At 41.7% G+C, this 17,085-nt stretch overlaps 2 protein-coding genes across 5 annotated transcripts; both read left to right on the plus strand.

Annotated features, from left to right (window-relative positions):
• Positions 1-546: 546 nt before the first annotated feature.
• LOC118118983 (serine/threonine-protein kinase ICK) lies at positions 547-17,062 on the plus strand. 3 transcript variants are annotated; one of them, XM_035172592.2, is made up of 15 exons: positions 547-813; positions 2,066-2,335; positions 2,921-2,975; positions 4,361-4,482; positions 4,594-4,673; positions 4,765-4,897; positions 4,986-5,157; positions 5,294-5,461; positions 5,562-5,948; positions 6,116-6,324; positions 6,419-6,561; positions 6,768-6,884; positions 6,983-7,090; positions 7,230-7,356; positions 16,340-17,062. In XM_035172592.2, exons 2-15 carry the CDS (start codon positions 2,235-2,237, stop codon positions 16,362-16,364), a joined length of 1,947 nt encoding a protein of 648 aa, XP_035028483.2. In that variant the 5' UTR covers positions 547-813; positions 2,066-2,234; the 3' UTR covers positions 16,365-17,062. The 3 variants fall into 3 exon arrangements, with proteins under 3 accessions (XP_035028483.2, XP_035028482.2, XP_035028484.2); XM_035172591.2 differs by lacking the exon at positions 16,340-17,062 and having other exon boundaries at positions 552-813; positions 7,230-8,078; XM_035172593.2 differs by lacking the exons at positions 547-813; positions 2,066-2,335; positions 16,340-17,062 and adding an exon at positions 3,783-3,842 and having other exon boundaries at positions 2,922-2,975; positions 7,230-8,078.
• LOC118118984 (glutathione S-transferase A4) lies at positions 9,255-15,804 on the plus strand. 2 transcript variants are annotated; one of them, XM_035172594.2, is made up of 7 exons: positions 9,255-9,363; positions 9,458-9,579; positions 9,684-9,735; positions 14,556-14,688; positions 14,787-14,922; positions 15,247-15,372; positions 15,454-15,804. In XM_035172594.2, the coding sequence occupies exons 2-7, from the start codon at positions 9,493-9,495 to the stop codon at positions 15,580-15,582; spliced, it is 663 nt and encodes a 220-aa protein (XP_035028485.1). In that variant the 5' UTR covers positions 9,255-9,363; positions 9,458-9,492; the 3' UTR covers positions 15,583-15,804. The 2 variants fall into 2 exon arrangements, with proteins under 2 accessions (XP_035028485.1, XP_035028486.1); XM_035172595.2 differs by having other exon boundaries at positions 9,260-9,363; positions 9,466-9,579.
• Positions 17,063-17,085: the final 23 nt, after the last annotated feature.

The following is a 17,085-nucleotide window of genomic DNA, read 5'->3' on the forward strand; positions in this document are numbered from 1 at the left end:
AATCATGGTGTTTCACCCTATTTTTACTGCATCAAAAATTATTAATAATTAACTATTAAAAACCCTTGTACATGAGAAGAACTACCTAAAATTACAAAAAACATTTTCAGTAATAAAATATTGAATGTGTCCTTGTAAGTGGACTATCCATGTAGTAAATATATCATCCCACTGGTCTTCCTGCACATTCTGCAAAAATCCAAATATTCTTTATGGTAAATTGAAACACTTTTGGACCTTCTTCCTATCTGAGATTTGACGAAGATGAATGCAAAGCAAGATTTAACCCTTCCTCACTTTCGTGTTTGCTTTACGCCGAGAAGTCTCTCTCGTGTTCATAGTATTTTTTTTTTTCAAATATCGTGCTATTTATCAATGTCTTTCATACAAAGGAGTTTAACTGCGGCCTTTCACTCTAATGGCTTTGATCAGCTGTTATGAATTTCTTAATGTCTAAACTGAAACAAGCAAAAAGCCAAATATCATATTAGATATTCTTTGGAGTAGCGGATTATTTCATGCCGCACACGGTGTAGACAGAGAGGCAGATGTATGTTTTCGGTCCTGTTGTGTCTTTGGAGAGCTGTGATTTGTTGGGATGAAACCGCGAGAGAACAACGCGAGAGTTCGATGAGCAGAGGGCCTGTCTGAACATCTATCTGTGTGTACATGTGTGTAGATGTGTGTATGTGTGTAGATGTTTAGATGTGTGTGATAGACTGAGGATGCGGTTATGATCGCAGTGAGGAGATTATTCCGCTCAGACTTTTGACCACAGATGCTATGTGTTGTTGTCGATGTGACGAGAGGAGGGTGAGTGATGTGTTTTGATTTATTAGTGAGGAAACCTGTCAATGTAAAACATTATTTAAAAAAAAAGCATCAGGGCCAAAACATCTTTACCACAACAGCGTTAACGTCAATGATCTGCTTCCGCTAACTGTACAGAGCCATCGTTCAAATGTTAACTTAGCACATCTGTAGTGTTAGCGCAACCAAAACCACCGAAGCTAACGGAGTGGAGGACATTTAGTGCTAATTAACCGTTACGCTAGCTTCCTCTCACTAACTTAACTAGAAACACGGCTGCTAACGTTAGCTACATACGAACCAAACATGACAGAATATCAATAACATGGTGGTGAAGGAGGTCGAGGCTGTTAGCTTGTATTACTTTAGCAAGCAGCAGCTGTGTTAGCTACTTAACGTCTGTAACGGTTAAACCCGTTGGTTAACATGTTAGTGCTACAAGACATTTTAGCATAAAGATGTTTACTGCTTAAAGGACCACTTCAACATTTTCATCATCTCTATGGAGGCACCAGGATCTTTAACTTGTGTTAAATCTGTCTGTGCAAGTGTGTATGTGATTTGGGATTTTCCTTTTTAAAAACAAGTAGGATCACCTCATTGAAAACTAGTTGAATCTACATATTCTCCCTCATTAAAAATAAGTTCAAAATCTGTGACTATGCAAATCCCATCAGAAGTTTAATGGTCCGACAAGATGTCTCCTACTTCACTGAGGATAGAGTCCTCAGTGAATTACACATGTGTTAAGTGAGCAGTGGGTGTGCACCGGAGACTTCACACATCAGACTTCATATTGGATCATAAACTAACTGATATCACTCCACCTTAAAACCAGGGATTGAAGTAGCCTCACCTTTTCCACAGGTTAATGTGAAAACAACTTTTAAAGTAACATAAAGCAAAATATATTTGGATTATGGGGGGGGGGGCTTTAATTTGCTGTGTTATTCTTTGCAGTAGTGCCCTGATCCTTATCCCAAAGCCTTAATGTTACCAACAGAACTGTGTGACACTGAAAACTAGAGCACATTAGAGAGAACACCTCCGCTGGGGTCCAACAGTCCCTTTTAAATTCAATCACGCTGCACCAAATTTTTTTTTTTGTAATCGGTTGCACAAGAGTTATTATGTGAGGTAGCTCAGAGATATAATATAGAAAGTGAGGCAGTATTTAACAGTGACTATGTTTACATGGGCAGCAATATTCCCACTATTGACCTCATTCTGAATATTCTATCTCTCACCTTCTCAGCTAGAAGGAGGAAAGTCCATGACACCATGAGTCCTCCAGCTCTGCCCGTGGTCTTCTGCTGTTGTCACAGGAAAATCTGGTTGCATTCAGCAGCAGGAACCGAACACGTCTCTTACTTTCAGCCCAATTATTATCTGCCTCCACACACTGCTATGGAAGGACAAGCACAATGAATAGATACACCTCCATCAGACAGCTCGGGGATGGCACCTACGGCTCGGTAATTCTTGGCCGCTGTCTGGAGTCAGGAGAACTAGTTGCCATAAAGAAGTAAGTATCTGGAAGTTGTGTGGGTTTCACTGCAATCTGCAATACATGATGATGTTCTGCACCCCACTGTGTATTGTTTTTCTCTGAAAACCAGCGGCCTGTTTGAAAACATTGTGGGGCGACTTCCTGGGTGTCATCAATCGTGGGCTTTTGTTTTATGTTTGTTAGACTTAAAGGTCCAGTGTGTAAGATTTAGGTAAAAGGGATCTATTGGCAGAAACTGAAATATTAAATAAACCTAGTGATGTTTTCACTAGTGTGTTTCATCTAAATTGTACAAATTGTTGTTTTCTTTACCCTAGAATGGGCCCTTTATATTTAAATACTCTATATTTACATCAGGAGCGGGTCCTTACTATGGACGCCGCCATGTTTTTTACAGTAGCCCAGACTGGACAAACTAAACACCTTTTGGTGTTCTCTTTCATGTTTGGAAGGGGAGGGTGAAACATGCAACATGAAACTTCACCACTAGATGTCACTAAAGTCTACCCACTGAACCTTTAACATCAGTTTAACAAAAGATTGCTATGCAATTTAATGTCATTTCCAACAAATTGGTTAACAGGAACAATATGTTTTCAGAATGAAAAGAAAATTCTACTCCTGGGAAGAATGCATGAACCTCCGTGAAGTCAAGGTGAGTTAATCTTTTCTATATTTTTTAACAGTTTCACACATTTGAATAGAAAAGCAAAGATCAGCCCAAAATCAACTTTAAGGGAGTTCCCTGTTCTAGAATCTAGAATCAAATCAACAGCTGATGTTTCATCTTTACTTAAGAGACTGTAGTCCATATTTACTGATCATCAAATTGATCAAGTTAATTTAAGTTGTATGGGCCTGTATTCATATAATGTAGTTCTGGCTGGTCAGTCTTGGATTCATTCTCCAGTTGTAGGTATGAAACATCACTGTGGTTTGCTTTATTACCAGCAAACGTTAAGAACAATATGGTAGAGGAGTGAAACAAGCTTGTAAATATTAGCTTTTCAAAGATTTTAAGAGTAAGGAAATCTATTCATCATGTTTGTTTTGAGAGATTTATTCAAGTGAAAGTAATGTTTTCCGAGTGATATTTAAAGTCAGTATGTGCAGGGTTTAAATTTTTTTAACTTTGCTGCATTCATTGTTAATTTTGAAGATAGTTTTGCAGAAGAGAGCAAGCATGTATGGAAATGGATCCACACACATCAGTAGACAAGCAAACATTAAACGTCACATGTAATGTTTGTTTTTACACTGAATGCAGTGACCAGGTGATCAATCAATGAAGTTTCTGTTTGGGTTGATCTTTTCTTTCTTGGTGTATATTTATAAATAACTTCATGATAACTTGATGATTATTAGATAATTTACTGATGATATGTTCAACTCTCTATGTTCTGGCCTCAGTTGTCAAATATAATAAATCAGCTTTCTGTTGTTTCTTCTCACACTACCTCAGTATGTTACTGTCTAAATTCCCTCGCAGCTCAGAGTCACTCAGCAGCTGTGAGAGTAGAAGGTGATTCTCGTGTGCTGTTGAGTTTTCAGCTCTGGTTCCCATCCCCGGCCCACACACCCCCTTTCCCGGAGCTTAACTTTAAACGCAGCAAAAAAAAAAAATGTGTAGAACACGCTGGTCCTCAGAGTCCCGCTGAGTAGATTGTAATTACTGCATGTCACACCATAATATCTCGAACTCCCTTTACAGCTTTTCCTCCTTACTAAAAATATAGCATGGTTAAACCTGTATCATCCCAGTGCATGGGAGCAGTGTACCGAATCTCCATCCTGCTTTCTATAACTTGATTTATTTTTCCCCTTTTTAAACTGTGAGCATAAATCCCACCTTTGCAGCATATACACAAGCCATGTTTTACCAAGAGGGTTTTGTTTTCTAGTTGTAAGCTGCTTTTGAATGTGCTGCAGTGATTTCTGTGTATTATCCAGCATGGTTAGATTTCGCTTTTTATTTCTACCATTTATTTTTTGTTAATGCGTTCCACACACTCTAACACAACCTCTCCTTTACTTTTTCAGTCCTTAAAGAAACTCAATCATGCGAATGTGATCAAACTGAAGGAGGTAATTCGAGAAAACGACCACTTGTACTTTATCTTTGAGTACATGAAGGAAAATCTATATCAGCTAATGAAAGACAGGTTAGTAAAGCTTTTATTATTTGCATTGTTATTTCTACATTCAAAACTATATTTGGTAAATGCTTAAAGTTGCATAACTGATTGAGTTTTTGTTCTGTTTTTTTGCGGCAGGATTCGTCTGTTTCCTGAATCTGCAGTCAGAAATATTATGTTTCAGATACTGCAGGGGCTCACATTCATTCACAAACATGGTACGTCTGTGTTAAGGCTACAGAATTCTTAACAAGTGTGGCACAAGTAAAAAATGAATGTTCTAAAAAATTAACATGTTGTCTTTGTTAGGGTTTTTTCACAGGGACATGAAACCTGAGAATCTCCTCTGCATGGGCCCTGAGCTGGTAAAAATAGCAGACTTTGGGCTCGCCAGAGAGATCAGATCTCGACCGCCTTTCACAGATTATGTGTCAACTAGATGGTGAGTGAACTAATAATTCGACCTAAATGAAAGCAAGTGCAATAGCTGAGCACATTCAAGCCTCTGCCCCATCTCTTCTTCTGACCAGGTACCGAGCCCCTGAGGTGCTCCTCAGATCCACATCCTACAATTCACCCATAGACCAGTGGGCAGTTGGCTGCATCATGGCTGAGCTTTACACCCTCAGGCCTCTTTTCCCAGGCTCCAGTGAAATAGACACCATCTTCAAGATTTGCCAAGTTTTGGGTACGCCAAAGAAGGTACGATTAAACACATGTGAAACACATGCTAGAGGAAAAACTGCATTTGAATCTCACTGATAAAATATAGTTCAGCTTAAGGTGAAAAGGGGAGATATATGTGGAGCATGAGACAGCATGCGTTTTTTCCTTCTAGAACGACTGGCTTGAGGGATTTCAGCTGGCAAGTGCCATGAACTTCCGTTGGCCTCAGTGTGTTCCCAGTAATCTGAAGACTCTCATCCCTAATGCCAGTCCTGAAGCCATCCATCTGATGACCGATCTGCTTCTGTGGGATCCCAAGAAGAGACCAGCTTCTGCCCAGGTACAGTCTGACCTGCAGTTGAAACATTTTAACAGATGAACATAGACACACAGAGACAGACACACAGCTGTTGTTTGTCCAATTTGTTTTATCTTTGCAGGCTCTCAGGTACCCTTACTTCCGGGTAGGCCAGGCTCTGGGCACCCCTCAGCAGATCCTGGAGCAGGGCCGACCTCAGCCAGGTCTTGTGCCGCTGCATGCTCCATCACAGTCACAACAGACGCAGCAGCAGCAGCAGCAGCCCCTGCTACTCAAGCCCGTCCCCCCCTCCCAGCCGCCACCTCCCAACCAACACTGCTCCCCCTCCAGGCCTCTCCAGCAGATCCAGCCCTCCCCTGTATCTGCAGCCGCCCAGGCGGCAGTGTACCACCGGCACACAGAACTGATGCGAGCACAGCAGCCGAAGCACATCCTGAAACAGGAACAGACCGAAGGGACTCCACCCAGCCATCTACCTTATATCGTAGACAAAAGTCTGCAGAGCAAGGTGAGACTGGGCCTGGCATAGAAACATAAACCTGGCTGTTATACTATTTACTGTACCTGTCAGCCTCCAATTCCTACACAAATACATCAGACCAAGTTGTTCCTTCCAACATGTAATTGTGCATATATTCCTCCCATGCTCGGTTGGTGTTGTTGATGTTCTACTAGCAAACCCGAGAGGAGTCCGAAAATGCCAACCTACTGAGCTATCAGCTGAAACCCAAAGGAGGGCGTCGCCGTTGGGGCCATGGCACCGGTCACCATAAAGGTGAAGACTGGGACGAGTATGAAGAACAAGATCTGACATCAATAAGTATTCTGGGAAAAAAAACCTTCTCCACAGAGAAGTCGAGGCAGGAGGAGGACGCACTGAGCAGGTGAGGTTATAATCTGTCCTCAGGGCAGATTCAATGCTGTAGTAATATAATACATGAATACAACACAGGATCCTGACTGCCCTCTGTCTTTCAGATATGGAACTGTTCTGGATTTCAGTCGACCCAGCGGAAAGGAAGATGCACCTTTAAACCTGAACAAGGCTGCAGCCTATCAAGAGCCATCAAGAACGGCCTCTGCTAAACAACATTACCTGAGGCAGTCCAGATATTTACCTGGTAACTTACTGTATCTTTTAAGACGTTTCTTAGCAGGACCAGGAGCCGTCACTAATAAAAACAAACATCACTTTTAATGACTCAGTTGTTTGAAAAAAACTTTTTAAGCCAGTTTGATTTCACTTATTAATTCCTCACCCTTACCTGTTTTATTTATTTATTTCAGAGGAAAATATAAATATTAAACTTTTTATATCTCCTGTCAGGCATTGGTACAAAGAAGAATGTCGCCATAAATGCCAGTAAAGACTATAGTGGAAGCCATCTTTGGGGAAACAGTGGTATTCCGTTTGGAGGGACTCTGCCGAGCAGAGGAGCTCATGGTGAACATCACAGACATCTTACATTGTAACAGCCACTCATCGTTCTCACTTTTCACTGTGTTCAAGTTTAACAGATCTGTCTTTGTTTTAAATATCAGGTACAAATACGATCCCAGGTGGATACATGCCATCGTTTTACAAAAAAGACATTGGTTCTGCTGGTCACAGAGGACATCAGGGTCCTTCAGCGGAATCAACAGCATCAAGTGAGTGAACAATTTCGAGCTTTGAGCTTCTGTGATGCTATTTTACCTGTTATGAACTATTTTAACTATCCAGCCACTTAGGAGTGTCCTCTAGTTCTTGCTGTCTTCATTGATCATTGTGTATTTATCGTCATTTTAGATTATGCAACATGGCGGTCTGGCCGGAGTCAGATAAACACCTCTGCCAACATGCCGCTGGCCAACAAGAGCAACCCGGGTCTGCTGCCTCGCCCGCCCGTGCACACCATCCACGGGCGCCCAGACTGGTCTGCCAAATATGGACACCGCTAGTGGCCTCGCTGGAGCTCCGATCTGTTCTGCGCTCCTAAGAACTCTTTCACCTCCAAAGAGTAGGCCTAGTTATTTTGTAATCCAAACGTGTACATACATCTTACACAGCAATAAACTTTGTTTCAAGATGTGTACCATGGATGTTGTGAGTTGTAAAATATTTCAAGTTGTACGTATATAGTATGTGTACAGCGAAATTCAACTGGCCAAAATTGGAGCCTGGGTCTTTCTCCTCAGTGTTTTATTTTTTATTTTTCTATCTCTGTGACTTACACTATTGTCCAACAGAGTTTACACCTGTACCTTCAGTTTTTTATCAGATTTATCATTGAATGCTCTTCATCAACCTGTATACATTATATATGCATATTATAACACCATGAAAGTTTCACTCTGACTTGTTTTTGGTCAAACCTATTACTTTGCGTCTGTACAGTTCAGCCATTTTTTTTTACTTACCTGCTGTATTTGTTTCATAATGGTCAACTTGTAGCTATTATTTGTGCATCATGTGTTTGAGATGAAATTCAAGGCCGGGCTGTAATTTCAGTCAAATTAATGCAATGTTGCCATGTTTATAAATCTGTTTACATTTGACCAGTAAAATTATCCATGTTAACACATTTTATCCCCTCAGCCAAACGGAGTGTGATTATTGAACAGCCAGTTATTGATTGTGATTAAATGTTTGACTGAGTGTGTGACTTCCAGACTTTTAATTAATTTGGTGTTTTAGATATAGTTTTAATTAATTATTGTATAACAGTCCAGTCTCCATGCCTCGTTCAGTGGCAGTAGCAGGGTGAGCACAGGAGGGGCAGCCGGATTAATCTGCTGCGAAAGGTTCATCCAGGTCACTGTTAATCCTATACGTGCAAGAATATAGTGATGCAATTATTCTGATTATTTGTGCCAGAGTCAAAAACGCAATATAATGAAATGTGCTTTTGACTATATTTAGTATATATTGTGATTGAAAAAAGAAAGAGGCTGTAAACTCATCATACATCATCACAAGTAAAATTGTTTTTCAGGCCTGTTATGGTTAGTCTTGCATTACATAACCTTTTTATATGCAGTCTGTGTACAGAAGATTACATTGTACTGTATGGCCACCTAACAGAGGTATCGGCATCTTAATGTGGGGAAAATATGTTTGTTTTAGCAGAAATAATCACAAGATTCCAGTGCAGCCACAAGGCCAAAGACCACAAAGGTTCGCTCCATTTGCTTACATGGCACAACCCGCACGAGGGCGGGGCTTCAAGTGAAGTAGGTGCCAGAGTAAACACTACATAATGTGCGGTGAGATCACATGAGTGTTAGTGCCGTCCCAATAATAATCTGTACGATATTTAAAGAATAAGATAATATAACAGTATGTAGTTCTGGATTATCAACAAAGAAGCTAGTTCGCCCTGTATCAGACTGTTTTTATAATAAAAGTAATATTTATAGATGTAATTATGTTATAAATGATAGCAGCAACAGATAATAATCATAACAACAGTAACGATTATTGTTAACAATATAATTGCAATAATTGTAGTTGTAAAAGTAAGGCGGACCGTCACAGGCTATGCAGAACTTGGATGTGAATCGAAGCTCACTTTCCCTGTGTTACTTCGACCAATGAGCACCCCCCGTTTTCCTTTGGTAAATCTCTGACCAATCAAACAACACTCCCACACTTTGAGCCCTGATATCTAACCAATAGTGACATTATTTGCAGATGGAGCAGCAGATCTCTGATGAGAAGGATGAGACTCGTGGAAAAACCCACTGACTGAGAATCTCATTGGAGAAGTGTTTTGAATGGAGCACTTCCTCATTGGCTCCGTCTTCTGGAGCCACGTGGTCTAAACCAACCAACCAATGGCAGCCTCTGTGTGTTTTATCCTCTGAAGGAATGGCGTTATGTAACAACTCACACTTTGCTTCTATCGAGCACTTCTCCCACAGCTGACCGCAGCCCTGCACGTGTAAGTCTGCTGAACTCACATTTAACACTTGCACCCTCGTGTTCAGGCAGTTTTATCTCTAATAAGTGTTTTCTCCTTTGTTGTTTATTTCTAGCTTCACAGATTTATAATCCCCCCTAAAAAACAACCATGGCTGGAAAAGTTGTGCTGACTTACTTCGACGGCAGAGGGAAAATGGAGTCGATCCGCTGGCTTCTGGCTGCAGCGGAGGTGGAGGTGAATAAACGTGTCTTTGCTGTTATGCCTCTAGTTGTATTGCTTTTGATTGAAAAGCAAACAAACTTCTTGAATGTGACTGTTGAATATCTGTTCATTCACAGTTCGAGGAGGTTTTACTGAAGACCCGGGAGCAGTATGAGAAACTCCTCAGTGGTGAGTTTGCGCACAGCTGATTAAAAATAAAAAAGTAGTTTCTGTGTTTTCCCAATCACGAGTTTTCAGTGAGATTTATTTTATTATTAGCGCCACCTATCGGGCTGGAAAACACATCAATCACTTTATTTGAACTATAACCTGTAACCAGATGAAGGATGTAACTCAGTGGATGTCTGGATCAGCTGACACTATTTCCCCCTGTGTTTTTATCCCTTTAAATTAAACTGGTGTGTGTGATTTTTATTTTTTTTAAAGAAGAACGCCCCTGCTTTTGTGTCAAATTCTGTCCCACCCATATGTAGTGGTCAAAAGTTTAGGGTGACAGTTGAATGCCAATCGGGTTCACCACATATATCCAGAATAAACGGGACGGGAGGCTGATGATTCCAGAAATAGACAATTTATTCAATTCGTACAAATGATTTAAAAAGACTGATCAAACAGCACAGGATCATGTGCAAAGTATGGAGTACTGGCCTGTACTTGATATAAATAACAGATTAAAAAGAGAGAAGTTAAAGGCTCCAGACCCAATTTAACAAAGCTAAAATATCATGCAGAAAACAAGCACAGCACACTTTAAGAATCCCAACACTGGTGTGATTGCACCAGTGGATTATCACTGCAAGCGATATTATACAATGAAATAACAGAAGAGGGCCTCTAGTTTACGGAGCCAATAACTCACCAATATTCAAGCCATTAAACCAGGATTGCACAGTACCCGTCAACCATATTGCACATTACCCATAGAACAAAGAACAAAATAAAACAAAACAAAGAAACCAGAAATCAAACCAATTAATCAGAAAGAAAACTAATTCTAAACAAGGCCAAATAATCTAAATGAAATCTAAATGTGGGAAAAAACAGTGACCGTAAATATTCTGCCTGAAGGCAGCCCTATGAAACAAACATGTCATATTAGGTCACACAATTATTAAACAAGTTTATCAAAATGTTTAAAAACATTTACAAATATAAAACACATCGTTATGCCATACCTTCAATTCATTAAAATAAAGCAGAGACCCACATAAACCCTATATCTACAATGACATGTAAGCATAACTGGGAAAGTAACACTGCTAAAACTATCCTGTTTTAGCTAAAGCTTTTTATTAAGGATTGACCCCATTACAATGGCCCCAATTTTAAAATTTTAAAACCAGGGTCTAAACACTGTCTCAACAACGTGATGATTTGCAGCATGGCTCACCTGCAAGGTTCTAACTGAGATATCAATGGTTTCATTTACTGACCTCGGAAGGTTAAAAGGGTTGGTGTGACGCCCAGCTGTGTTCCTTTTGGGCCTACTTTGTGATATGTTTGGCTGCCCTGTTGCTACTATATTAACATTGTTTGGGCCATTTTCTTGGCTGTGATCTGAACTGGATAGTGGGGTGCCAGAGCTATGTAATTCTGTGCCCATGGTTTGACCATTTAGCTCAAGGGGAGTGAGGGAGGGGGCCTGAACTCGGCACCACTCGGGTTCCATGGTGATTACGACCCCATCTGAGTCATTGTCTTCGTCCTCTTTATTAAAATCCGGTGGATCATCGACCAGGCCTGGATCAGGTACCGGTTGGTTTTGGGTCATGGGCCTATTGATGATGGCGGTCGGTAAAACCCTAAGTTCTGACCTGTTAAGATTCTTTTCTGGGCCAGCACCATCTCTGGGGCATATTTTATATACCCTTCCTTCTTTATCCATGTTTTTCACCACATACACAGCTGGATCCCAGGCGTCCTGAAATTTGTGGCGTCCTATGGGGTGACTTTTCCTGTAGACCAGGGTTCCAGGAGCGATAAGAGAAGTTGCGTTTGGTTGCGTTCCTCTGTTCTGCTGCTTGCTGGAGTCCTTCCTTAACATGAAGATAGACTGAACTCAGATGATTTTGATGTTCATCCATCCAATCCTCTGCCGACCTAGACGTGGGTTCCTCCTGTGATGCGCCCAACAGGAAATCCACAGGTAGTTGTGCCTTCTGGCCAAATATCAGCTCATATGGTGAATAACCAGTTGATTGGTGCTCTGTGGTATTATATGCATAAAGAACCTGAGGTAGGTATTTTGGCCATTTTTTGTTCTTTTCCTGGGGGAGGGTGCGCAACAAGTCATGCAATGTTCGATTAAATCTTTCACATTGTCCATTGCCCTCGGGGTGATAAGGTGTGGTTCTACTTTTCTCTATTCCATACAGTTGACAGTCTTTTCAAAAGGTCCCCTTCAAAACACTTTCCCTGATCACTGTGGATGCGTTTGGGTACGCCATAAATGTAGAACCACTTTTCAGTCAACACACGGGCTACTGTACTGGCCCGCTGGTCTGGTGTCGGGAATGCTTGGGAAAACTTTGAAAACACATCCGTGACCACCAGCACGTTCTCTCTTCCATCACTGGCCTTATCCAATACAGTGAAATCGATGGCAATGACTTCCAATGGTTTAGAGGCTAACAGACTCCCCCTGAATGTACGGACTTTTGGTTGTACTACTTTGGCCAGTGTGCACCGGTTACACTCCAGACAGTATCTGTCAATGTCACTTCCCATAAATTGCCAAAAACACCTCTGCCTCACCAGACTGTTGGTACGCTCAATGCCTTGGTGGCCCTGGTCATCGTGAAGGCTTTTAAGGACCTCTCCATGCAGGCATTGAGGCAGCAGGAGTTGGAACACCACTTGTCCTTCCCTTGGTAGCTGTATTTGACGGTATAGGACACCATCCTTTGACTTTATTTTGGACCACTGCTGCACCAGCTTCTTTACGCCTCTACTAGCATTGGCCATTTCTTGTTTAGTTGGAGGTGTGCCCCTCTTCCAATATTGTAGGAAGGTACCGATTACTGGATCTGTGGCCTGTAAAGCAATTAGGTCAGCTTTGGGCCGTGATGGGAAAGCAGCTATCGCTTGGCAGGTTGCAGCCATGGCGTGGGCACTTTCAAGTAAGACTTTTGCTGGTTCGTGGACTTCCGGCGGCACCTTCAAGCCAGGGAATAAAAGTGATGTGCTCTGAGAGTGCAACTGGCGTGACAAAGCATCTGCATTGCGATTGGTTGGTCCTGGGCGGTACTTGATCTCAAAATCTAAAACTGCCAACTCCGATGCCCACCTTTGCTCCACTGTCCCCAGTTTAGCTGACTGCAGGTAGCTGAGGGGGTTGTTATCAGTGAACACTACAAATTGCTGTCCAAGCAGATCCTCTCGAAATTTTTGGGTCACCGCCCATTTAAGGGCCAGGAATTCTAGCTTTCTGGAGCTGTAGTTGGACATGTTTCTTTCCGTGGGCCTCAGGCCTCTGCTTGCAAAAGCAATTGGTTGCCGTTTTCCATCATGGTCCTGGGATAACACAGCACCAAGTCCAGCATGGCTAGCATCGATTTCAAGGACAAAGGGTTTGGTGAAGTCAGCATATCCCAGAACTGGCGCGGTCACAAGCAGTCTCTTGAGTGTTTGGAAAGCATTTTCACACTCATTTCACACACTTGAAGGGTCAGTGGCAACGCCAGATGCTGAGATGACATGACCCAGGTATTTGACCTCAGATTGAAAAAAGTGACATTTACTTAGCTTCAATTTCAGATGGTGCTCTTTGAGACGAGTTAGCACCAACTCGATACGTTGGAGATGCTGGTCAAAAGTTCGTCCAGATATAAAAGCAAGGACGGAAAACTTTGGTCTCCAAAGATCCTCTCCATCAACCTTTGAAACGTACTAGGGGCATTACATAACCCAAACGGCATCCGATTAAACTCAAAGAGTCCGAAAGGGGTGCAAAAAGCAGTCTTTGCTTTGTCCTTTTCTGCCATGGGTACTTTGTTGTAGCCGCTTGCAAGATCCAATGTTGAAAACCACTGAGCGCCTGTGAGGGCATCCAAAGATTCTTCGATTCGGGGCAGCGAATAAGCATCCTTCCTTGTTTTGGCATTGAGCAACCTATAGTCCACACACAAGCGAATTTCTCCAGTTTTTTAAAAAACTACCACGATCGGCGAGGAGTATGGGCTGCAGCTTGCGCATACAACCCCTCTGTCCAACAACTCCTGAATGTGAGTTTTGACTTGCTCATACTGTGACGGCGGGAGCCTGCGATAGCGTTGCCTAACTGGGGCGTCATCCACTATAGGAATTTCATGCTCTACCAGCATGGTACATCCCAGGTCTCCCTCTCCTTGACTAAAAACTGTGATATGCTTCTGCAAAAGCTCTATGCATTGTTTCGTCTGCTCAGAGGAAAGGTTAGGCCATGACAGCCTAGACAGATCAATGGACAGGGGGCTCACTGCAGTCACCTCCTGAATCACTGCTAGCGTGTTCTGGTCGTCTATTTCCCTGATAAGGATAGAGCTCTTTGATTTTGACAGGTCAACCACGTGCAGCTCACCCAGCTGTGCATGAGGTTGCAGCCAAACATCTTCAGTTCCCACATTGACAACAGAAATGTCCACCTTGCCCTGGTGGCCTTAAAGAAGGGCTGCAGATACAAGGGCACCTGCTGGGAGAGGATTTCCTTTTGCTAGGGGTTCCAGGAGCACTAATGGGAGGGTGAGATATGTTTCCTTTTACACTTGAACTCAACCAAAGAACCACCATGGTGTGGCAGGTATTTGTCCAACAATAGACACAGCAACTCCCCTGTGTGCTCAGACCAAGCCTCTTTTATTGTGAAGCAATCTTAACAACCTGGAGGAGAAAATCTCAAATATCACGTGATGCTGAAATTCACACAGATACAGTGCACTGGGTGACTTAGTGTTTTCCCCCCTGTGTCCCCTGCCCCTGTGTCTCCTGACCCTGTGTCTCCTGCCCTGCAGATGGAGATCTCATGTACCAGCAGGTTCCCCTGGTGGAAATAGACGGCATGAAGCTCATTCAGACCAAGGCGATCCTGCAATACATCGCAGAGAAGTACAATCTCCACGGCAAAGATCTCAAAGACAAAGTCATGTATGATCCCCTCATTCCTTAATGTATTTCAATACTGTGTGCTGGGATGTTTTTACTACATGGATGTGTTATGGTAAAATGTTGATGCTTCTCCTCAGGATCAACATGTACTCAGAGGGACTCATGGATCTCATGGAGATGATAATGACGCTGTCGTTTGTCACGGATAAAAAACCCAAACTGGAAAATATTGAAACCCAAGCAAAGGAGCGCTATCTGCCTGTGTTTGAAAAGGTACCAATACACCTACTGTATATCTGAAATAGCACACGGTGCCTACAACCACAACAGTCCCCTTAGGAAAACACATTCAAATTAACTAAATCCAGGTTTTTATCTTTGCACACACTCATAAATAACAGTCCTATAATTATGAAAATCCTGGATCTGCACCAAAATTGAATGGCTTCTGCCCTGACCAACACTGCATCCTTCTACCAAGTTTCGTTCTGATCCATCCAGTAGTTTTTGTGTAATGTTGCTAACAAAAATACAAACCAACAAACAGACAGGGAGTGAAAACATAACCTCTTTGACGGAGTTCATCATCTCTCTCAGGCTCTGTCTGGACCTGTGTACCTGGTGGGAGGTAAACTGAGCTTTGCAGATGTGCAGCTGATGGAATGCACCCTGATGCTGGAGGAGAAGTTTCCTGCCATCCTCGCTGACTTTCGCAACGTCAAGGTAAATGTTACACAATGTTTGAGCCCTGAGATAATGGATATATAAAAAGTGTTACAACTAAAACTGAATACTGCGTTACAGTCTTTCCAGGGCAGGATGAGCCGCCTCCCCGGCATCAGCAAGTTTCTGCAGCCGGGCAGCAAGAGGAAGCCGCAGCAAGACGACGTCTTCACTAAGACGGTCATGGAGGTGTTGAAACACAAGTTTTAACTTCCACAAGCTTCTGTTGAACATCTGGTCCACTCCTCAAACATCTAACGATGAGTAGAACAGACATATTAACAGATTTTATTTTGAGGTGAATACTGCACTGAGGCAAAAGCACAAATCCACTCGGTACCATAGGAAATTATGTAGTTATTTTTTATAACAATCAGTGAATTTAAATGAAGTGAAGATGCCACTAAATAAAGAATCCATTTCTGGACAACATTTGAGAGGCTGCTGTTTGTTTTTTTCCTTGTCAAACAAATAGAATATCATCAGACCTGCTACACAAAAAGAAAATCATAATTTTAAGAATCAAACTCACACTGGCTATAAATAAAAATACATTTAAATCATTTCCCCCCTCAATGATATAGAATGTGATAATTCAGGAATACACTTAAGTAATTTGAATATTTCTGTTTAATATCCTGCAGCACAAAACAGATGTGGTAGTGTAAACTCTAAACTGCCAAGACAAACGATAACATCCACAAATGTCATGTACATCTGTTGTGCTGCCAGTTTAAAGACAAAATTAAACAATATAAAATCATAAGGTTTAAAAAAAAGGTTTGATCAGCGGAGCGATTAATTACAAAATGTTGATCTTAAGTCTGATTTTTTAACACCCGGCCCTGGAAGCTTATTCAAGGATTCTGGTCCCATGAAACCTAACACTGATCATGTATTAAAGCAGGTGATGGTTTGCTCTGCTGCCTCGCCCGCCCGTGCACACCATCCACGGGCGCCCAGACTGGTCTGCCAAATATGGACACCGCTAGTGGCCTCGCTGGAGCTCCGATCTGTTCTGTGCTCCTAAGAACTCTTTCACCTCCAAAGAGTAGGCCTAGTTATTTTGTAATCCAAACGTGTACATACATCTTACACAGCAATAAACTTTGTTTCAAGATGTGTACCATGGATGTTGTGAGTTGTAAAATATTTCAAGTTGTACGTATATAGTATGTGTACAGCGAAATTCAACTGGCCAAAATTGGAGCCTGGGTCTTTCTCCTCAGTGTTTTATTTTTTATTTTTCTATCTCTGTGACTTACACTATTGTCCTACAGAGTTTACACCTGTACCTTCAGTTTTTTATCAGATTTATCATTGAATGCTCTTCACCAACCTGTATACATTATATATGCATATTATAACATCATGAAAGTTTCACTGTGACTTGTTTTTGGTCAAACCTATTACTTTGCGTCTGTACAGTTCAGCCATTTTTTTTTTACTTACCTGCTGTATTTGTTTCATAATGGTCAACTTGTAGCTATTATTTGTGCATCATGTGTTTGAGATGAAATTCAAGGCCGGGCTGTAATTTCAGTCAAATTAATGCAATGTTGCCATGTTTATAAATCTGTTTACATTTGACCAGTAAAATTATCCATGTTAACACATTTTATCCCCTCAGCCAAACGGAGTGTGATTATTGAACAGCCAGTTATTGATTGTGATTAAACGTTTGACTGAGTGTGTGACGTCCAGACTTTTAAT

Source organism: Hippoglossus stenolepis, chromosome 12 (genome assembly GCF_022539355.2).
Source record: "Hippoglossus stenolepis isolate QCI-W04-F060 chromosome 12, HSTE1.2, whole genome shotgun sequence".
Classification (NCBI taxonomy): Eukaryota; Metazoa; Chordata; class Actinopteri; order Pleuronectiformes; family Pleuronectidae; genus Hippoglossus; species Hippoglossus stenolepis.